The 23,713-nt window shown below is 41.9% G+C and overlaps 1 protein-coding gene across 2 annotated transcripts in view; it reads right to left on the minus strand.

The window, feature by feature from the left end:
* Positions 1 to 23,713, minus strand: part of KPNA3 (karyopherin subunit alpha 3) — a 53,005-nt gene that overhangs the window by 22,233 nt on the left and 7,059 nt on the right. The window contains exons 1-2 of one of the 2 annotated variants that reach the window (XM_085215879.1): positions 13,525 to 14,376; positions 11,071 to 11,115 (exon numbers count right to left, since the gene is read on the minus strand). In XM_085215879.1, coding sequence (XP_085072005.1) covers positions 11,071 to 11,115; positions 13,525 to 13,536 — 57 coding nt within the window. In that variant the 5' untranslated portion in view covers positions 13,537 to 14,376. Of the gene's footprint in view, positions 1 to 11,070; positions 11,116 to 13,524; positions 14,377 to 23,713 lie in introns of those variants that run through there. The other variant, XM_085215878.1, reaches the window with a different exon arrangement.

The raw sequence follows: 23,713 nt of genomic DNA on the forward strand, positions 1-23,713 counted from the left end.
TAGTGCAGAAGTACCACTAACTGTCTGCTGGAGCAAGTTAAACACTGCAAATCATCAACTGGGAACAACTGAGTTTCTTTGTCACTAGCAGCAAACTACAGTGGTAAAAGGTAGTTTTCAGACTGAGTTCCCCTTAAATCAGTTGCCTGGATCATAAAATTCAGGGAGAGAGCCTTACAGGGTTTTTGTAAAGTATGTTTGTTTTAAGAATTGCTCTCCATGGCCATTCAGCTGTAATATTTACTTGTTTTCAAACAGTGATTCGTTATCAGTGGTGCTCAGCTATGTGTTGCAACATCTTACAATAAAGACAGGTGATCTTTACTCTTATGTTTTTCTGAAATCCTTTTAGATGTAGGACTCACACAGATCCCACAGATCCCCTGTCTGCAATGATGGAATAACCAGAATAGTCAAGAATTACAGCAAATGAGAACTATCTTTTTATGGAAATAAAAGAAAAATCCAGTTAGGAAATGTCACAGAATCCCAGAATCACAGAATGGCCTGGGTTGAAAAGGACCACAGAGATCATCTCGTTTCAACCCCCCTGCTATGTGCAGGGTCACCAACCACCAGACCAGGCTGCCCAGAGCCACATCCAGCCTGGCCTTGAATGTCTCCAGGGATGGGGCATCCACAACCTCCTTGGGCAACCTGTTCCAATGCGTCACCACCCTCTGGGTGAAAAACTTCCTAAGCACAGCTCAGACATCCTCCACTGAGATCCCTCCAAAATGTGGAAGGGATGAAAGAATGATTTCAAGTCAGTCTTATCCTGTGTGGAAATTCAGAAGTAAGGTCCAAATCCTGTCAATTGCGTTTATGTTAAATAGATGCTACCCATTTGTAACAAAAACCACATTATTAAAAGGGATAGGAACATTAAGATATTCACATACATGTGGACTGCATTTATATCTAATACACATTTCATCGACCCTCCATTTTTTTTCCTCCAAGATGACAGTAGCTAGAAACAGATGAAACTGTATGATTCACTTGCTAGCTTGAAACATCTAGGAGTTTTTGGATGCAAAAAGCAAAGTCACACTGTAACTGTGGTACTGAATACGGATGTGTCTCACTATAGATGTGTGCCTCTCTTCAAAATAAACATTATTTTGAGCTATCAGTGTTTTTCAGGGCTGTGTCTCTATGACAGTGTAACATACAGGTTGTGGTATCCAGAAACTCTAGAAAGAAGGAAGATGCATCTTGATAACCTCTCTCAAGCATCCTGAAATACAAGGATGGTAAGAGCTGGAATATAACTGAGAGTACAGAAATCACAGATGGAACAAAGCATGAATCCCATTGTGGGTGACTGAACAGCATCTGCACAGAATGGAAGGAATAGCCTTTATCTGCCAAGCAACTGGAAAATCACCCCCCCACAAACACCAGGTGGTAACTTCAGAGCACACCAGTAGACAAAGCACTTCAGAAAGACTACCTGGCTGAAGGCATTATTCTTCAAGATGCACACTTCATGTTTCTTCATAGTGAGTGAGCTTCTATACAAATACTTCAAGCTGACATAGTTTGCTTGAGTAATATCTAGAAAGGTGTGCACAAATTCTCTCTGCTTGTGGCCAGAAAATGGGTGGTGAACATATATATTTTTAATTAATTAATTAATTTGAAGTTCCTCCAATTCCCTATAAATCTTTCACGGATTTGGACAAAGAGGGCAGGAGGGCAGCTTGGGAATGGACACAAGAAGATCAGGAACAGAGAAATAAGTGTTTCTTCTTCAAGAAAGTGTCCATATGCACACTGATGCAGTGGGTATCTCCAAATGGTACTCCCCACAAAAATCCTATTTACCTGGAAGGAGGTTTCATGAATCCCTAGATGAAAAGACATGGAGAACTGGTCTAATGATAGAAAACAGCTCCCACGAGCAACTCTGCGAATAGCAGGAATGGAATCATTCCACTGCAAAGCCAACAATAGTGAGAACTGCAAAGCAACGATATTTCAAATTCTGATCCATAAAACATACATAATCTAGGTTTAAAAATTTACTATGAAGGCGGTGAGGTACTGGAATAGGAGCTAACAGAGAAGCTGTGGATCCTCAAGGATGTTCAAGGCCGGGCTGGATGTGGCCCCTGGTAACCCTGATCTAGCAGGTGGCAGCCCTGTCCATGGCAAGAGGGTTGGAACTTGATAGTCTTTAAGGTCTCTTCCAACCCAAGCCATTCTAATCTTCTGTGAAATCCTACTGAGGGACAGGATCTCCTGACTAAAGAACTGCACCAGACTACTAAGAAATCTTAACATGGTGAGACTGCATAACACTGAGAAGTCTTCCATTTCTAGATGCATGTTAAAAATGGCCAGGAGATACACCATAACTGAACTAATCAAAAACCTGATTCTCCCCTGTTTCAGTAAGTAGCTCCCTGAAGAGCCCCTTACATCTGCACACACAACAGCCAATTCCTTTGGCAGCATGAGTGTGCCCGAGGGAGTAACTCCTAATGTTGGTGTTAACCAAAATAAGCAGGAACAACCATGTAAGATATACTGCCCTCGTTTACCTGTAGGAGAGAACTGAATTTCCCAGGACATAACAGACCATAGCTAGAATTTCTGTGAATGCAGGCAACATCTTCAGGCTGTCAGTCATACAGTGCAACAAGCTCAGAAAGTATGATCTGAGACAGGAAAAGTGAGATTGAACAAGAAAGTTCCTGGAGCTGCTCATTGTTTGCAGATGGTTGGACTGAAAAACTGGCAAGAACATACAGAAGAGGAGTGGAACTTCTGCATGGGCCTGAGGCAGACAGGCCAGCACTTACTGAAAAGCACTAAAAATTTCTTACTGAGAATATTTGGGGTTGGAAGGCACCTCTGGAGATCATCTAAGTAAAAAAAAAAAAAAAAAAAGCTGTTCTTATTAGCACTTCTTATAAATTCAAAACATTCATGGAACCTTCTAGTTTTAAAAAGCAGCTCTAAGGCTATTTGAAACAGCAGTGTATATAGTACTTCCATAGACTGATTGCTCCTCTGCATAAGGTAAAATAAAACATGATTTGCACCTTGGCATAATATTAAAACACTGGCATTTTGTCATATGGTGAAAAAAAAACCTTATTTTTTTTGTTTATATCACAGCACTAGCCTCTGTGGGCTTCTATGGTGAAGCTGAAGACAAATAAACCTGCCTGAATACAGCCACTGCTCAAAGACCAGTGGGAAATCTTTCAAGAGGAGATTGGAATTCCTGCTGAAGGGTAGGGCCTTGTCACCAAGGAAACAATGCAGGTCTTCTCCTTCAAAAGGGAAAGCCCTCAACAACTGCCTGAAACCATGCCTGTTACCTATAATGAAGTCTGCAAGTTTATTAGCAGCAACTGACTGCTGGTTACGAGCTTGTCGGTGTTCTGGTAAAGATCACACTACAATAGTCTACAGATGTTTCCATACGAACAAAAGGTTTGTGGGCACATATGACTGGCAAGAATGCCAAACAGGAAGAATAATAATACCATGAGAGCACTGTGATGATCCATTCACAGCCTTTGATGATAGATACCCATCCTGCTTGCTTCACTGAAGTGGGGAGGTTAAATTTAACTACCATTAAGCAAGCAAATCCTGCTACTTCTTGTTTACCTTCTTGGGTGATGGCCACAGGATTAAAAAAAATGCCTATCAATGCAAACAAGATGGAAGAATTCTTCTGGTCAAAAATGATATCCATTAAGCTATGTACTGAGTTCAGCTTACTACCTCAGAACATGGCAATGGGACGTGCTAATGGAGTTGTGACAGGTGTTAAGAAATACATAATCATATATACTTTTCAACTTTTCTTCAATTGAGAAGCTTCAAGTGAAAAGAAACAAGAAAATGTTTGCCTTCAGGTGAAAGAAACTTTATCAAATACTTCTTCACATCAGGGAAAGGTCCACAAACACAGTTTCTACTAAGAAGGAGCTCTGAGCTGTCTGGACATCTCTTCTAAGGTACTACTGCTGAGAGAGAACAAGCTGTGTTAATTCTCAGGGTTTTCACTTACATGTAATTTCAAAATCTTTTAGATTTATTTTTGATTGGAGTGGGGCACCTTAGTGCACTGGCTGCAGTCCATCATGAAAGGAATAAAATGCCTGCAGATTCAACATCAGAGTGGCAAAGGGATGTTCTGAAAACCTCTACTGAACATCCTCTTAATGAAAGCTTGAACGGATTTCTAGAAACAGCTCTGGGATATGAACCTGGGGAAAGATTCAATTTCTTTTTTAATTGCTGGGAAAGGACCATTAGTTGGCTCTACTTACTGTCTTATTATTACCGTCTTACAGAACTTATTAACACCTACAGAGACTTAAGGGCATGACAAAGGGAGAAAAAAAACAATCAGAAAGCCTTGAGATGATGACATAGGAACTTGTTCTCTGGTCATTTGTTAAGCATACAAGGATGCCAGAAGAAAAAAATTAGCAGTGATCTTGGGAAGTGAAGAAAACTAGATCTACATCCTATAAGTTAGGAAAGTTAAGGCTCTAACAGAAATGAATCTGGTCAAGGATGTTAAGGGCAACAAAATGAGCTTCTGTAAGTGTATCTGTAAAAAAAGCAAGACAGGGAAAATAGGGGCCCACTATTGAATGAAATAAGAGACCGGGTTACAGAAAACAGGGAAAAGGTCAAGGTACCATTTTTGCTTCAGCAAGACTGGTCTTCAGGAATGCCTGGATCTAGAGATCAAAGGTGAAGGAAAATGTACCTTTGGTGGAAGAGGTTTAGGTCAAGGCATTTAAGCAAATCAGACATTAAAAAAATCCATAGGTCCTGATGAAATGTATCCAAAAGTGCTGAGGGAGCTTGCAGATGTCACTGTGAAGCCACTCTGTAATTCCTTATCGATTACAGCAACTGGGAGAAGTGTTCAAAGAATGGAGGAAAGCAAACATGATGCCTCCATTCTCCAAGAATGGCTAGAAGAGAACACAGGGAACTACAGGCTGATTAGTCTCATCTTGATCCCTGGAAAGGGGATGGACCAGCTAATCCTGGAAACCACTTCCAGCCGCACAGAGGGGAAGAAAATACCAGTAGTAGTCAGCATGGACTCATCAAGGAGACCAAAGCTTGACCAAACTGAGAAGCTTTGACAATGAAATTACCAGCCTGATGGATAGAAGGGGGAGCTGAGAATAAAGTAAGGCCTTTGACATGGTCCTTTGTGAGATTCTCAAAGATAAGCTGTTGATGAATGGACTGCATGGGCAGTGACTTTGGTTGAAAACTGTCCTAACTACTGGCCAGTAGCACGAAATCTTAATAGAGACTAAGAACTAACAATGAATCCCAAGGGACAACATTGGGTTCAGTTCTTTTTTACATCTTCATTAATGATTTGCATCACACAGCGTATCCTCAAAGTTTGCAGGAGATGCAAAATTGTGAGGAGTAGCTGAGAGCAGAGCTGCTATCCAGACTTCAACAGTCTGGAGCTGTGATGATAGGAACCTCATAAAAGTTTTGCAAGGAGATGTACAAAGCCCTGCACCCTGGGAAGAACAACCCCAGGCACCAGGACATGCTGGTGTCCACTCAGCCAGAAAGCACATGGCAGTTTTGGCAGGCATCAAGCTGGATACAAGCCAGCAATGTGCCCCCATCACAAAGAAGGCTAATGGATCCTGGGCTACACTGAGAAGTGTTGCCAAGCAGATCTAGGAAGGTGATACTTCCCCTCTACCCAACACTGGCGGCACATCTGGACAGTTATGTCCTATTCTAGGCTCCCCAGCAGAAAGATGTGGACATACTGAAGAGAGTGTAGCAAAGAAAGAGAGAGACAACAAAGGGACCAGTCCCATGAAGAAAGACTATAGGAGCTGAGACTGTTCAATCTGGAGAGTGGGGGATCTCATAGTTAAATCCCTGAAGGGAAGGTGCCAGAGGTCAAAGCCAGTCTCTGTCAGTGGTGCCTGGTGCCAGGACCAGAGGCCATGGGCACAAACTGGAGCACAGGAGGTTCCCTCTGAACACCAGGAGCCCTTCTGTGCTGTGCAGTGACGGAACACTGGCACAGGCTGCCCAGAGGCTGGGGGGTCTCCTCCTTGGGGATCTCCCAAAGCTGCCTGGATGTGGCCCTGAGCACCTCTGCTAGGCCCCGCAACCTCAGCCATTCTGTGAAAAAATACATAAACAAAGGAGGTTCTGCTATCTAACCTGAGCACATCTCTGGAAACGTTCAAGAAACGCTTAGATGTTATACTAAACAACATGGTTTAGTGGGGAAATATTGATGGTAGGCAGACCCTTGGACTGGATGATCTTGGAGTCTTTTCCAACCTTGATGATTCTGGGAAGATTTGTTTTTTCTTTTGCACTCTCATCTTCCCCACCACAGCCCTCCCAGCAGGATGAAGACAGATCTTTCTCTTCAAGGCTCATGACTGTAGCTGGGAGGAACTGCACACATAAGAAATCTTATTTAAGAAGGATCAGAGTAGAGATAAGTACTGTATGCCAGAGAAGCAGGTAAATGGATGTATGCCCATGGCTCCTTAATCCACACACTAGTTAGAAAATAACTACTTTGTATTGCATCAAAGTTAATTGTCAATTAGAGCTTTCATGAGCTCATGTCTGCGAGTTCTCAGACAGCTGAGTTTGCCAAAGTCAAAAATAAACACCTTGTGAGGGAAGCTTTTAGGGTTCTAGTTAGTGCATGATAAAGGAGGACAGCATCCTCTGTTTCTGCTGAAGTTAGGAGTATAATGCTTCAAGTGAAGGGTAGCATGTGACCTAATGACTGTACTAGCACTAATCTGGCTAAGTACTATCTTTCTTAGAGCAAATAAATGGTCCAAGTTGAGAGCTTTATCCTCCCTTGAAAAAAAAATTACAAAAATTGCCTAGAACCAAAGGATCCCTAAGAGCAATACAGTTACAGGTTTCACTCAAGTACAGAACCTTAAACTGAATCCTAACCCTCCTCCACCACTACATACTGAGAAGTTTAAAACTGGCACCATTATTTTATTTGTCTGGAAAGAGAGGTGGCTACTTTCTAACCTTTTAGGACCACTGTTGCATCCATAGTATAGCCAGAATCCAAGACCCTCTTTTCACACTGGAACAGGCTGCCCAAGGAGGTTGTAGAGTCTCCTTCTCCGGATATATTCAAGACCCAGCTGGATGCCTTCCTGTGCAGCCTGCTGCAGAGAGCCTGCTTTGCAGGGGGGTTGGATTCGGTGCTCTCTAGAGGTCTCTTCCAACCCCTACTATTCCATGATTCTGTGAATCAAAGAAGCATAGCAGGTCCACTCTCAAAGTGTTAAACACTAAATTAAAGTGTTTAGCAAGGCCAATATGGAATCAGAGAAGGACACCTGACTAGTAGGAGTGTCATCTGACTGTCATCTGACAGTGCCAAGCCAGGACTGGGCCAGCATTTTGCTGGACAACTGCTATGTCTGAAACAACTTCACTTGCTGAGCTGATATATAAATAAGTGGTTGGGAAAAAAAAACGTTAAAAAAGCTGAAGTTCTGAGTAAGAGCTGCAGCATGCTATGGAGACAGCAAATAAGGTTAATATATTTTTGAAACACTATGTGTTGCAACTTGATGTCTGGAATTTCAAGAAAATAAGCACCTCACATTAATGCACACAAATTGTTTATTACTGTTCAAAGCTGTGATTTATTTATTCCATCTTACAAAAGAGACGTGTAAACAACTTCACCAGGTCCACTGATTTAATAGTTACACACAAGTTGATTCAAAAGACAGCTTTGCATCTATCCAGTCCTTCAACCGTAGGAATCAAGAATATGTATTATATGTATATATTTGCTTGTCTTCTTCAAAAGCCAGGTGCACACTCAGCATCTGGATAGCTGGGATTGAGAAAAGATATCCATGAAGGGACACAGATGATCACTGAAGTCATGCCAACACAGGCATTCCTGAATTTGACACACGTGCTAGAGTAACAGAGTTAGCTCTAAAGCTGAAAACTGAAGCAACAATATTACATCTGATCCACTCTACTGCTGGAACTTAGTTAACTAATTTACCCCTTTACATTTCAGTCCCAAGTCTACACCAGAAGAAGTAGTTTCACATCTGCCACAGAGTTCTTGCAGAAAACCAGGTGGCCACCAGCAGCAGTAGTTCAGTTGCTGCAAACCAACAACTTGGATGCATGTTGAAACTCTTTTGATGCAGATGACTTTGGGTGTCTGCAGTGGAAGACACTCAGCAAACACTCCAAAAGAACACAACTTCCTGTGTTCAAGTGTTCTGCAGCTGCTGTTCACTCATGATTTACAGCACGACCTACATCCAGTGCTTACATGTCTATAAGTGTGTAACTGACCTGTTCATGTGATGGAATACTTGTAAGCAGTCTCACAGCTGAAGCAGCTGTATGAGGATATGCTGCATTAGATAAGGCATCTTTTACAGCACTGCTTTGCTAATGGGCATAGGCCTGCCCAAGTGCTATGAATGGCTCTTCACAGCATAGCTCAGTTACACAGCAAGTTTTACACTGAGTCAACATGCTGGCTCTGAAAAACAGAAGGCCTCTGCCATAATAGCAGCTGAATTTTATGATGATAATTCAAATATCAAATTAATTACCTGAATCTCATTTTAGTAAAAGCTTGCTAATTTAATTTTCCACTTGCTAGCTGCAAGTTTCTCCACACCTCAGTTTCTCTGTCAGGATTGATGAGGCCATAGTCAAGTTAAGCTACACAAAACTTTCAGATACATTCAGTTAGTTTCTTTGATTAGGAAAATACGAAAGCATTAAACAACTTATAGATGATGCATCACACTCATTGTAAGTACTTAAGATATTTTTTTTCCCAGTCATCTGGGTCCAATTAGGTTTCTCTAATGATCCCTTGTATTCTAAGGATAAATCTCACAAGCATTTTTTCTTAATATCATAATGAAGACAGGAGTAATTCTATAAAAACTCAAAAAAGAAAAAAAATAATCTAAAAGAACAGAAGGATCCCAAAAAATATTACCATAAGATTCTTGGTATACCCTACATAAATCAAGTAAATGATTTATCAAAAAAAGTCTTCCATCTCACCTTGATGTTAACAAGGCTTTTAACTTCTCTCAGTGTGCAAACACTGCACAAAATGTGGGGAGAGGAGGCACTTTCAAGTGAACCAAATGGCAGAATGGAGAAACGCATCAAAGGGAGACCCAAAAGAGCTTGGCCCAAATCTGGAATATTCAAAGCATACACCTCCATCAGGTCACTAAGGGAATACCAAGCTGAGGAGGCTTTGAAGAATACTGGAAATCAGAATGGAAATTCAAGTCAAGGAAGTCTGGAAAAAGCACATGGAATTTAAAAGAAGCCATCATGTCTAAAATTACATTTACTGAACTATGCAAGCAGGGCACCAGCAACTACCCTTGTTCTGTGGTAGTACAGGCAGTGTCCAAAGAATATTATGGATCACAGGCTGAATTTTACTTAACAACATACTCAAAATAAATAGGAACATTGGGTAAAGAATTGCCCTTCACTGTCCTCAGTACGATTTAAACCTCAGCTGAGGCTCCACATTTCCAGAAAAATGCTGACAATCTAAAACTGATGAGTAGTAATAAGTTAAATGTAGATATTTTTCACATAAAGAGGAAAGAACTGCATTTGCCTCAACAAGATAAGTCTAAAAGGGACAAGATCTATCTTCAAGTACACTGAAGGTACCCAAAGGTACCCTTCTCATTACATATAGTGGCCGAGATGTAGTTCAGCTTGTGGACACATCCTCCAACAGCAAGTCTCTAAGATGCCTAGGAAGGCTGCTGGAAATATTTTATAAATGACAAAGGTGCAACAAGTCCTGTATTTAGGCAGAGAACTAAACCAGACTCACTTCTCATGGTTATTATCTTCCCAGCTATTCTGGCATTTAACCTATATAACCAAAATCTGACCCTAAAATCAACTTCCTCAACAGTACAGAAACAGTACTTTCCAGAAAATAAAACCTGCTAACTATGGTGGTTTCACACCACTGCTGGGCAGCTCAACACCACCGCGCTGCTTCTACTCTTCCTCCTCAAAGCGAGGGAGAAAATACAATGAAAAGGGGCTCAAAGGTTGAGATAAGGACAGGGAGATCACTCACAGAGAAAACAAACTCACCATAAGGAAATCAATGTAATTTAGTGCTTACTGCTAACAGACTGGAAAGTAAGAAATTAAAAGCAAACTAAGAACACCTTCTTCCTCCTACTCTTAGCAGCACAGGGGAAGGCTGTGGTCAGTCCACAACACTTTGTCTCTGCTGCTCCTTTATGGTCCACCTCTGCCCCTGCTGCACTACGGGCTCCCCCATAGATGCATAAGGATATCTGCTCCAAACAGTACTCCAAGGGGAACAGCCTGCTCCCTCCATGGGCCTCTCTACAGGCTGCAGGGAAACCTCCTGCCCTCCTTCTGCACTGATGTTGGGGGCTGCAGAGCTGTTTCTCTCCCATTTCTCTCTCCCCTTTCAGCTGCTGTTGCACAGAGGTTTTTCCTTTTCTTAAGTCTGCTCTCTCAGAGCACAACCAACGTCACTCACAGCTCAGCTCCAGCTAGCAGCAGGTCTCTGTTGGAGCAGCTGGAGCTGCCTGTGATCTGACACAGGGCAGCTGCTGGGTGCTGCTCACAGAGGCCAACCCTGCAGCCCTGGCTACCAAAATCTTGCCACATAAACCTAATACAGTAACTTTCGTATCTTCTAAGTGCTAAAACTCTTTTTCCCCATTCAGAGACTTCAAACATTCAAACAGCTGACAGCTTTGCAATAATATGAGAACTGGTACAGAAACTGAAGCATTCACTTCCAAGACATAAATCTGAGTAAATCAGTACTCAGTTCTGCTCCACGGAACCTATGGATCGGCAGAGTAAAACTAACATTAGAATCCACAGTTCATAACCTACAAATACACAACTTCTCTATACAAGTCTGAGGTCAAACAGCAAAGTTTATGGGAAAATATTTGGCAAAGATACCAAAGCATTATAAGAAAATCAGTGCTGATAAACAGAAGCACTCACCTTCCGCAATTCAATTGTAACTTCGTTTCTGTGTCTTCTCATAGTCTGGAAGAAAAAAAAAAAAAAAGAAAAAAGTTTATATATAAGTGAAGTGTTGTGTATGTTTTGGAATCCATTGTTTCTAGGTCAAAAGTACAGTTATTCATTCAGAGATAGGGAAAACAGTGTGCATAATTTAGAACTCAATCTCTCCTAGTAAGATGCATGAGTTGTTCTGTTCTTGTTTTTTAAAAAGAGATTACACACCTTACAGAAAGCTCTGCTATAAACCACAATAAGTATCCTAAAGACAGAAAATATTTACTTCTCCACAGAGTTTCACTGGAATGACTCTTCTGGTGTTTATGTACACGCACAAGAAGCAGCAAATACAGGTTCAGACAGTCTCAAGATTCCTATGACCACATTCATGACCAAAACACGTAACCAACGCCTATCATCTGGCCAGAATAGGCCATGAGTGACAGGAGACAACTGAGTTCAATGCAAAGACAGGTTAGGCTCGTGGCAAAAGGAAACCAAGTGGTACAATGGCACGGAATCTACTTCAAATCTACAGCCTAAACACTGTAAGGGAAAATGAGCCCATACAAGTCTTAATTCCAGAAGGATACCAGGCACTCAATATGCACTCCCTACAACACAGTTATCCCTCATTAAAAGATTCGTAAGAACAATTTATCTTAGTGAAAGTGCTCTCCCTAGGTTCATTTTACAGTGGAGCTGCACCATCAGAATGTAACCAGAAGAAAATCAGGACTGAATGACTGCTAGCAACCTAGGAAGATCAGCCACACTAACTAAAACTCATCTACTGAAATACTACCTATGTTCCATCCTTGCTACTGACCTTCACTGCCACTTATGCTCCTTTTGAGTTAGGGCAAATAACTTCAGTCAAAATGAGCAGTACCCAGAAACCAACATTACTGCCCACCGGCCATCTAGGGTAACACTGAACATCCTAAGGCTCACACATGGGTAAATGAAATGAGAGCTCTTCACGTGAGCCTACATGGGATGCAGATTCAATGTGAACATTACCCCTAGCTTTACTGCTCTCAATCCCTTTGCAGTATCCATTTAATATCTTAGGCTGACTTAAGCATAAGGAAGACTTGTCTTCCTGTTCCGTGCTTGATTAACCAACTCAGGTCAACACAAGTCTCATTTCACATCTACAAGCATGAAACGTGCTGCCTCAAACAAGACAAGTCCTCACTGCAGTAAGAGGACATTTGCACCACAGCATCTTCCAGAACCACACTTTTCCCCTCCCTCATCATTTTGTTGTACCACTTGATCCCTGCGACCATCTAAGCCTGATTGCTGAGGTATGGGAAGAAATTGGAGAGCAAGGAAATGCGTTAAAGATGAAGAACCTGTAAAGTCACTGCATGCAGTTAGCTCGGTCAGTCATTGAAGCTGCTAACTATACTAGAATTTTATACTTACCTTAATAACTAAGTCAAATTTAAGACCACAAAATAGTCTAAAAATGCTTTTCAATACTTTCCGTGATAACTGTGCTCAGTTAGACAAACCTGTCTTTTCTACTACAAAACTTTTTTCTGGATCATTCAGAACATGCTAGACACCAAATCTACATTTAAGCCATATCCCAGCACGACCCACCAGTTAACCTGAGCGCCCTTTAGCATCTCCCCTCACACCAAATCCAGTACTGTAAGCACCAGATTATGGAATTTCAGAGATCTAATAGATGCAAGGCAGAACTTAGCTTCCAGTTTGATCCCAGATTATAATTTCCACCTCCATTTTCTCAATTATCTGTGACAATACTCAAGAATATTTTCTATTGAACACACACAAAAAAATCAGACCACATTTGAAACTCCTTAGGGGATAACCATAACATTTGTCACCTACCATTTAAGAAACAAGGCAGATTTAAGAAAAATATGCCATTTTCAACTGTTTAGTAGCTTAATATTTTTGTTGTAGTAAAGATAGAAACAGTGTAGCACCAAGCAAGCATTACTATTCATTTCATCAATTTATCTCTAACAATACTTTAACTGAAGATGGTTACTCAGAGCGAACTCTTCAACAAAGCTCTACTGGGAAGACTCTAAGCTTCTTTCTAATGACAAATCATTCACTCAGCTCTTCAATTGGGTTTCATCTTTGCTTTACGCTTCCATTATTTCAGCCCAAATGATCCTATCGTATTACAATCCTGTCTCAATATTTTTCTTCACTAGTTGTTTGCTTTTAACAAATTGCTTTTCAAAACATTTGACTACTGTATTATGGTTTTACACTTGACGTGCAAGAAATCTCCCATCTCTTCCTCATTTAGAGAGCTATCGCTCTTCAGAAAGATTCTTCAGAGAGGTTATCAACTTTGTGGCTGTTTTTCTGAGTAGCTGAATACATTTTCTGAGCTTCCACGTGTGTCTTAAGGCAATCTCCACATCACCTGAGTTTTACCTTTTTAGGCATTCTTCTGCATTTCCTTTTAAGCTTCTGGTACACAGTTTGAGATTTGAAGCAGCGCCGGCACGTTTTCTTTCTTTCTTTCTTCCTTTAAATGACACAACGCAGGCAGTATGCACCACCAAGTGCTCAGCTGCTCCTCCGTTTGCAGAGCAAGCAGGAGATGTCACCCAGACAAAACTTCACAGCACTAAGGACTCCCAGGACTGAGGCTCCCTGTCATCACCATGCCTTTAAAAATCCAGTGTGTCAGGGGACCCAGGGCCATGCAAAACTCAGCGGTGCAGTATTAGGGCTACAGTCTCTCCCACACATACATGGAACAGAAGAGCCTATGAGGGTTACACCCGGCTGCCACGCTCTGACCATGACCAGATGCACACTGTCATGATTTCTAGCCTGATGATGCAAGCATTCATGCCTCTGGCCACTAGATACTGATATATGACCACAGATTCCACAGCAAACACGTCAGTTGTTGGAATTATAGAATGGATGTGAAATACACACGTATGCATACATGTATGCACCGGCCACGTGTCTTAGTTTTACACCTTCTGTTTAATTAAGATTTGTTTAGACTGCTCCCCCTTCTTGATTATCACTTCTCTCCCACAGGAGCAGACAATGATCCCAATAGTGAAGGAACTGCTCCATGACAGATCACAATGCAGTCAGGCTACCTTTGCCTTGCTTCTAAGACTTCACTCATCTGATGACAAGGAAGCCAGGTGCCATAGGTCCAGTACATAGCATAGTGCTCTATCTGCTGAGCTTTTGTAAGCTTTCAAGTGTGCAGATTGATAAACACAACCTGTTTTTATTTTATGCAACAGGCTTAGTTGATCCAGTGAATTAATAAGAATTTCTTAAAAAGTAGGTATTGAAAACTCACGCTTCAGATGAATTATAGAAATACAGCAGTTATCAGCATCTTCTTACAGCTCCAGAAGCAAACACAGCATAACCCAACAGCTACAAAAGAAGTTTCCCTTTAAGGAAGCATTACCACTTAAGAACAAGCTTTCATACAACTTGCAAGCCCCAACACGTATGGAGTCAGTATGTATTATTTACAAGAGATTTACACCAATGGAAAGCTTAAACATTTTCCCCAGCTAAAACAGAAAACGATCTCCCATCCTAAGCCCATGGATTCCTTGCCAGCTTTCGGGCTGGGAGGACAACCATCTGCTAAAACCTCCATACACAGTATTAGCTGCAGCCTAGCAAGATGTTAGCAATGCAGGCAATACCACGTTTGACATCCACAGCATCTCACTGCAGTCATTTCTCAGCTTAACAAACTCAAACGTGTAACTTCAAGCCAAGCTGAAACGGCATCTCTCAAAGCTACCACAAGACAAAGCTGAACCATTTCACTGCATGAAACCAGACTCCAAATCTCAAAGAGGGAAAACTCAGCAAAGGCACAATCCTTAAAAACTGCAAACTGACTCAAGTTTATCCCCACGGAACATAAACCTAAGCACAGAGGTACTAAAGCATCATATTCAAGGTGCAAAACGGTAAAACAAATAAATGGTAGTAACTATTGGTTAGCACATACTGTTAAGAAGCAAGAACATACAACAATTAACAAGTTGTGCTACAACCTTACACATCACTGTACAGACCAGGAGGAACAATCCTTGAGAGCAGCCCTGCAGAGAAGGACCTGGAGGTTGGCCAGCAGGGACAGGGAGGTGATTGTCCCCCTCTATTCTGCCCTCATGAGGCCCCATCTGGAGTACTGTATCCAGGTCTGGGCTCCCGATGCAAGAAAGACAGGGAGCTGTTGGAGAGGGTCCAGAGGAGAGCCACAAAGATGATCAGAGGGCTGGAGCACCTCCCCTACAAAGACAGGCTGAGGGAGCTGGGCTTGTTCAGCCCAGAGAAAAGAAGGCTGTAGGGTGACCTCACTGCAGTCTTTCAGTACCTAAAGGGAGTCTACAAACAGAAGGGGAATCGACTCTTGACAAGGGTAGATAACTGCAGGACAAGGGGAAATGGGTTTTAAGTTGAGGGAGGGAAGACTTAGGTTGGATGTCAGGGGGAAGTTCTGTACTATGAGAATGGTGAGGTGCTGAACAGGCTGCCCAGAGAGGTTGCGGATGCCCCGTCCCTGGAGGTGTTCAAGGCCTGGTTGGATGGGGCCCTGGGCAGCCTGATTTAATATTAAATGGGGGAGGTTGGTGGCCCTGCATGTGGCAGGGGGCTGGAGTTCGATGATTCTTGAGGTCCCTTCCAACCCAAGCCAGTCTATGATTCTATCATCACTCAAGTCATAATTAAGTTCATGAAGTTTTGCAATGAGATCTTTTTCTTCCAGATTGTAGTCTGCATGGAACAGTTAGTTACTGGTGAAGCTGTCAGGCTGACATACCTGCAGCCATGCCCCAAGAACACTAAGCCTGCTTATAAGTCAAAACCAGACATTTAGCAAAATGTTTAATGTCAGGTTCCTTGGTATTTCATTACCTTATGAAACAAATAAAAATAAATAAATCTACCAGATGCTGCTAGATAGATCTGTATTCTCACTTCTGTTCTTTCTGAATACTCTCACAAAGCCAGATGCAAAGCGTTACATGTCAAGAACTGCACTGACATCTTCCACTTAAAAGAGAGATAATCTCCACTTTCCAAGTACCAAAACAGACACTGATGTTTATATGTCAGCAAAGAAAGTTGCAGTGCACATCTGAGCTGCTGTCTTACGGACTGCAACTCTTATTAATATAATTCAATTATTTCATTGCTCCTTTGTAGGCTCTCCCATCCTTGTGACAAAGGTCAGGAAGAGCTGGAAACACAAACCTAACAAATGGAGGAACTTTATTTCAGGGCTATACAAAACACAACAATACTAAGCTGACACAAGATAAAAAAATTATTAAAGGAGACTAATCCTTGAAAATAAAGCAAGCTTCTTCAAATCAATGTCCCAAAACAAGGCTTCAAAGAACGCTACAGCTCCTGCAAAATAGTCTTTGATTCTGTCAACGGGCAGAAGCTATTCTCATCAGATCGGTGTTCCAACTGTGCTATTTCTCCCCTGACAAGATATGTCAAAGCTCAATTTCAGTCACCTATGGAGAAGAAAAATTTCCCCCCATTTTTCAGTCGATAGATATGGAGACAAAACTGAGCACAAAACTCTTGATATCAAGCAGTGACTGAAGATAACCCTGCTAATTTCTGAACTGTCAGAATAATAGCAACCCTTGCTACTAGTGCATTTAAAGAAACATCTTTAAGTCACTGACCATTTGGGATCTTCTGGCTTAAGCACATAAGAGAAGTGTGACCAGCAGGTCAAGGGAGGTGATTCTGCCCCTCTAATTTGCTCTCACAAGACCCCACCTGGAGTACTGCATCCAGTTCTGGGGCCTCCAACACAAGAAGGATATGGAGCTGTTGGAGCAGGGCCAGAGGAAGGCCATGAAGATGATCAGAGGGCTGGAGCACCTCTACTATGAGGACAGGATGAGAGAGCTGGGGCTGAGAGCCTGGAGAAGAGAAGGCTCCTGGGGAACTTTATAGCAGCCTTCCAGTATCTGAAGGAGGCCTACAGGAAAGTTAGGAAGGGACTTTTTATAAGGGCATGGAGCAACAGAACAAGGGGAAATGGCTTTAAATTGAAAGAGGTAGAACTAGACTAGATATTAGGAAGAAATTCTTTACTGTGAGGGTGGTGAGACTCCAGAATAGGTTTGCCTGGTGAGGTTGTGGATGTCCCCTCCCTGGAAGCATTCAAGGCCAGGCTGGATGGGGCTGTGAGCAACCTGGTCTAGAGGGAGGTGTCCTATAGCAGGGAGTTGGAACTAAACGATGTTAAAGGTCCCTTCCAACCTCCACCACTCTATGATATGTACCTCACCAGTAACATCTGTGAAACCTTGTGAGTGGTGCTCACAATATGTTAAAGAGCAAGGGTCTGTCAGAGCTCTAACTGCCACTCCTTGCCTTTCAGAAAGTCATCCACACCTTTGTGGCCAAGAAAAACAAATGAGTACTTTGAAGACCTGGATAGCACTTAGATTAAGTTTGTAAGGAGAGCATTAAGCCTGGTAAACAAGCTTCTTTGGCTGCTTGAGCCTTTAACTGAACAATACGTTACACTACTTGAAAAGGAAACTCATAGGGCTCCCATAAACAAACACAAACAGAACAAAGAAATAAAAGGAATCCAGAAATCAATCAGTTATTTTAGCCTAAAGTATACCAGAACAAAGGAATGCATTTTCCAAAAACCATCCTAGCAAATTCACGGTGTAGCACATTTCTCCTGAAAAAAACAAGAAGAAAATTCAGGCTAATTCAAAAGGACAAAACTACACATGAGATACAGCAGTTTCACAGTTGAAAAACAACCCCTGAAGGTAGTAACAGATTTCCAACACCGATACTCCTTTACGGCAAGTTAATTTTAATCCACAACTGAAACTAGTCTAGGGTTTCCATTAATCTGTAGTGTCTACATTTTATCTAAAATTCAATCTTAATTGACTAATAGCAATTTAAAGTCCCTGAGATATATCGGTTTCAGAAACAAGAAACTCTGGGCACTTGGTAAGATTACTTCATCTCCAGATGTAGCACAAATTAGAAAAGCAAAAACAATTCAAATGTGTGAATGATACAACTAGTTAGAAATCTAAAGTCACCGCTTTCTCTGTTTCCCGGATAAAGATTTTATGTTTAAATTACAAATGAAATTTCACAAACAATCTGTTTTAATAACACACATCCTCTCTACATTTAATATATATATATTAAATGTATATATATATATATATATATATATATATATATATATATATATAAAACGTTGCCAGAATATAGAATCTCAGAATGGCCTGGGTTGAAAAGGACCACAATGATCATCCAGTTTCAACCCCCTGCTATGTGCAGGGTCACCAACCACCAGACCAGGCTGCCCAGAGCCACATCCAGCCTGGCCTTGAATGCCTCCAGGGATGGGGCATCCACAACCTCCTTAGGCAACCTGTTCCAGTGCATCACTACCCTCTGTATGAAAAGCTTCCTTCTAATATCTAACCTAAACCTCCCAAAGTGCCATGAATTTTAAGCATTTTAACGATTTTCAGCTATACTGTTGGGTTAGAGGGAAGATGAAAGCACAGCCACCGTTTAATGGCTCGATCTACTCACCACGGTAACAAGGAGATCTGGAGCTCAGTGTGGTGCTCACCCAGACCTGCCACCTCATTATGCAGAATACCTAAGGAGTGGTAGCTTTTAATCAAAACATTTACACCGTTTCCATCAGTGTTGGAAGAGGAAAAATTTGGAGAAAAGAAGGCTCCAAGGTGACCTGAGAGCAGCCTTTCAGTATCTAAAGGGAGGCAACGGGAAAGAAGGGGACGGGCTCTTTAGCAGGGTCTGTAGTGACAGAACAAGGGGAAATGGTTGCAAGCTCAAAGTGGGTAGATTTAGGTTAGATTTAAAGAAAAAGTCTTTTACAGTGAGAGTGTTGAGGGACTGGAACAGGTTACCTAGTAAAGCGGTGGACACTTTGTTCCTGGAGACTTTCAGGGCAAGGCTGGATCATGTCCTGGGCAACCTGATGTAGCTGTGGTGCCCCCATTCACTGCAGGGGAGTTGGACTAGATGGCCTTTACAGGTCCCTTCCAACTCTAAGAATTCTGAGATTCTCTGATTCTACGACTCGGATGCTTTTAAGCAAGCCAGCAGAAGAGTTCTAGTGATTCTCTGGACACAAAGTGTGTTTTCAGGAACCTGGCTAAGACACGCATTTAGCTGCTTTTCGTCTTTTGACTATTAAAAAGGAAACAAGGGAAGAAATTAATTGATTCTATTTTCTTAGAGTCTGCAAACTTCATTAAAAGATAACTGGTCACTGAATTTCTTGATTTCTGCTCTTGCCTTTCACCATTTTGGGAACCAGACTCAGAAAACCAGGAGATAAATGCCAACAGGAAAGAGCTACCCTGAATACATACCTGGAATAATACGTAGCTTGATTAGACATACAGGGCACCAGAAAAGCTAAGCATTTGCAAGTCAATTCCAATCTGCTTCCACCTGCCTAACTGAAGAGAAACTGGCCCAGTTCCAACAGCTGGATTGGATTGAACTAATAGCTCCCCCCCTGCACATAAGCATACCCTGGAGCACGGTTTTAAATAGTTTACAATGTGGCTGTGGGTGCAGTACAGTGAGAGAAGGCGTTTCCACTGATGAAGTAAACACTGTACGTCCCCAGAAATCTTTTCACTAGCTTTTCTTCTTTATTCCTTCTGACACCTTTGAACAAGCATGAAATAGCACAACCTATGTGAAAATGCAAAAGCCTCAGAAGCTGGGCTGGCTCTGGTCAGAAGGCAAAAAATCCAAGTGCTCCTTTGTATTCAGTATTCCAGATGACTAAGGTTAGCAGCTGCCTATCTTCAGTTAACATTAGAAGTTAGATGTTCTCTATTTGCATAGGAATATAATTTGTTTGTCTGTTCAAAGTTGAGGCTTAGACTGATGATACTGTTGTACTTGTTCTGGTAGAGCTGGCTTCAGCCAAAAACAAAGCGTCAGACAAAGAGACACTGATAGAAGCTGATGCTGCTGTTCTACTTGCTCACATCTTCAAAGCACACAGAGCCTGCTCCAACAACAGCAAGCAAAACCAGTGCATGAATCCAAAATTCTGGGGATTATTAACACAAAATTCTGGGACAGCATCACAGTGGTGTGAATGTGAGTGCTTAAAACTGAAAGTACTTAGAATGCAAGTACTTAGAACTGAAACCAATGACAACGTGGACATGGATCCCTTCTATTTCTTCCCAGAAAGATCTGACATCCGCACCAAACTCAATCAAACTGTTGTCAGAATTAACCCCTCCTATTCTGTTTATTTTTTTTAGGTATGAGCATCAAGGGATATCAGCCAACCTTTTTTTTCCCCTCAGTGCATAATGAGCGCAGATTGTTCTTCCCCGTGCCCAACTTTGAGACATACCTCATTACAAAGTAGTCCTAAAAACCTCTGAACTGTCCTCTGAAGAACAATGATTTTTATTTTTTGAAGTCATATAGATTACAAAATTAGACCACTACCTCCAGCTTTTTTACCACAGCTCCATACTAACGGAGCTAAGGTAACCCAGATGGCTAAAATGCAAGCAGGGAGGCAGAATACATGGATTCCACAATTCAGATCTATCATAACTCTGCCACAGATCTACCAAAGAACTATATACACCTATGTCATACCTGCACCCTGATGGGAGACTCAAAGAGCTTTATTTCATTTGACTGTTTGACTCAAAAGCTATCTGTCACTCTTTTAAGAAAGCACTGTATTACTTTGCAGAAAGTACTAGAACCTGGTCTCCATATACTGCAGCAGCTTTCAAGTTAAAAGGTGCTCGTTGGCTACTAACTTTTAAAGCAGTACTATTAGAAACATAAGCACTGTGCAGTAGTTATATTACTTTTATGCCACAACGTGTTTGGGACTCATAATCCTCAAGGTTAAAAAAGGCCACCAAAAGTTCTTTTTCAGTTAGATCTGCCATGTTTACTTGTTTGGGGTTTTTTTTTTTTTTTTATTTGTTTGTCTGGGGCCTCTAAAATGATTACCTGCTGCTTTTTGTTTGCCAGTCTGTTCTGGCATATCTGAACCTCGAGAGTCTCAGCAGAGTGGGTGCATCAGGTACCCACTGAGTTTTTTACTCAATGACGGGCAATGACTCACTGCAGTCAGACATACAAGCCAATACAAAAAGCCACAAGCCTCCAATTATTGTTGCTCACGGTGCTGAGTCATCTGAAAGCCCTATGGATGCAAAGCTGCCCATCCACGTTATCCTTCTCTGCTACTCCAAGTGACCTCCACAGAAAAGCAGTTGCTGAGTTTTCTTCTAACACACTTCTTTTGTAAGCCTACTCTTTGAGGTCCTGACACCTCCTCTTTGCACTTTTTTAACCTACCTACCAAGCTACCACCAAAGATGCGAGTTGTGAGCATCCTTGTTTTAATTTCCATACACTAATTATCCAGTTTAAAGGTAGAGCTATATCAACCAGCCCTCAGGAAACTGGACTCAAGACAATTTAGCTGTTTGTATTCAACATGCATTGCGCTGAAGCTGAAGGACACGAAGCAATCCAGAATACGTCTCTTATCTGCTATTTTAATACAGAATAAAGGAAGGGCTGAATTCTCTGCTTAACATCAAAATACAAGTGTAGGCCATTCATCACACCTTGACTGAGAGCAGACAGCTTTCAATACATCCATATGGGCTCCACCAAAGGCCAAGCTTCCAGTTAACCCCAGCTAACTCATCACCATACAACACTTGTCTGCTCAGGCCGACAGGCAGCCAAGCCAGGATCACCAACTCCTTCCAAGCAGTAGTTTTGTCCTGCACTCCCACCAGAAAGAACAAGCAATCTGTCTTCTCCTAGGAAGGGAAGCCAGCGTTCCTCCTGCTCCCAGACCGAGGAGGGGAAGTACACCCACTGGTCTGCTTGAGGAGCACAGCCAGCTGCTGCCACAGAAGGGGAGCCCTCCATAGGGCATGAAGCATAGAAGAACCAGTTCAGAGGTAGTCCAGTTTCTTTCCCCACTAACAGACTTTAAAAGAAACCAAACCCACCACTTCTAATGCAGTCACATTCACAGCCAACATACCGCCTTTACTCGCGTCCTGGACGTGAGACAATAGAAAATAAAGTAAAATTAAAATGGCTCTTCGTGGTAACCGGGTGCAACTATCAGATTTCTTTAAATCTTATATCAACATAAAAGCTTAATTTTAAGTATAAGAGCTTCTTATAAAATTGCAGATGACTACTTTCCATAATCTAATCACAAAATGAAGTGTTTGGTCAGAAAGGCCCCACAGGCTTCTGCCACAGAAGATGAGACATTCTTAAGCTTGCCAAATATTTATCCTAGCTTCCCCTTCCCCCCCCTTCACACGAAGAAACTCTGAGCAAACAAACTCTCCCCACCTCCCCTTTAAGCCAGAAAGCAGCAGACCCCCTTGCTGGGACTTGCTGGAATTCCGTAGCCTGGGCACTGAATTTGCAACTCACTTTCCTTATGCTCCCTCCAAAAATGCCAGCTCAGGCTAATGACAAAACCTAGATCTCTCCCCTCAAGCAGACGAAACACTCAGCTAAGGACATGCCAGATACCTTCTTGAGCAATCTGTGTTTCAACAAAGACACTCTGTTTCCAGATGCTTAAACAGTCCTCAGCTGTAATATTAAAGTACCTCCCACATTATACTTATAAACATCCTCCCTGTTAAGTGGGGAAAATTACTCCCATCTATAAAATGGGAAAGAATAAATGCAATTTGCACACATTCATTGGGTGCCATGAAGGAAAACAAAACAAAGACCTTACAGAGGTACTCCATATTCAACCATAAGAAGCTTTTTTGGTCTAAAATTACCTGGCTCAAATAAAATGTTTGTTGTTATTGTTTTCTTCTATTTCTGAAAGAAATAATCGAAATGCAAAAAACAAAAACAAAAACAAAAAAGATTAAATATAACATGTGCAAGCTGCCTAATTAAATCTATGAAGAGATCATTCTCCTCAAGATGCAAGAGAACAGACTCAGCTGACAGGCCAAGGAGAAAATGGAGCATTAGGAGCTGCAAAATACACTGATTTCCAATATCAGCAATCTTTCTGGATTTAATCACTGCAATGTCATGAGCTCTAAGTGCTTCCACCTCACCTTTTAGTATGATAAGAGCCCCGATGCCATACTTACACCACCTCTCTTCAGCCTGCCATCAGTTTCTTAAACTTCCCATTTGCACACCTTTCCATGGAAGGGTATCAGCTGTTGCTAAGTAACTGCAGTGTGGTTCTGATGGCCAAGTTATCACAGTTCCTCTGGAACTCCCAGCTACAGGACCCATCAGAAAACACTGCCAGAGAACAAAGTGAACCCAGGGACAAAGCGAGCCATCCTCCAACCTGGGACAGGCGTGGGTCAGGGTGACACTGCCTCACCTGGGAGAGAGCTCCAGAGTCTCTGTTTAATTCCATTTTTGTGACTTTGACTGCAGTTAGTTAGAAGTTAAGGACTAGGTTATTCTGAGACCTGCAAGCCTAAGATATCATGCTGTGCCTGGCCAGGAATCCCTTCCTGCACCTTTGGAAAGCAGG

Source organism: Meleagris gallopavo, chromosome 1, assembly GCF_905368555.1.
Source record: "Meleagris gallopavo chromosome 1, MGAL_WU_HG_1.1, whole genome shotgun sequence".
NCBI classification, from domain to species: Eukaryota; Metazoa; Chordata; class Aves; order Galliformes; family Phasianidae; genus Meleagris; species Meleagris gallopavo.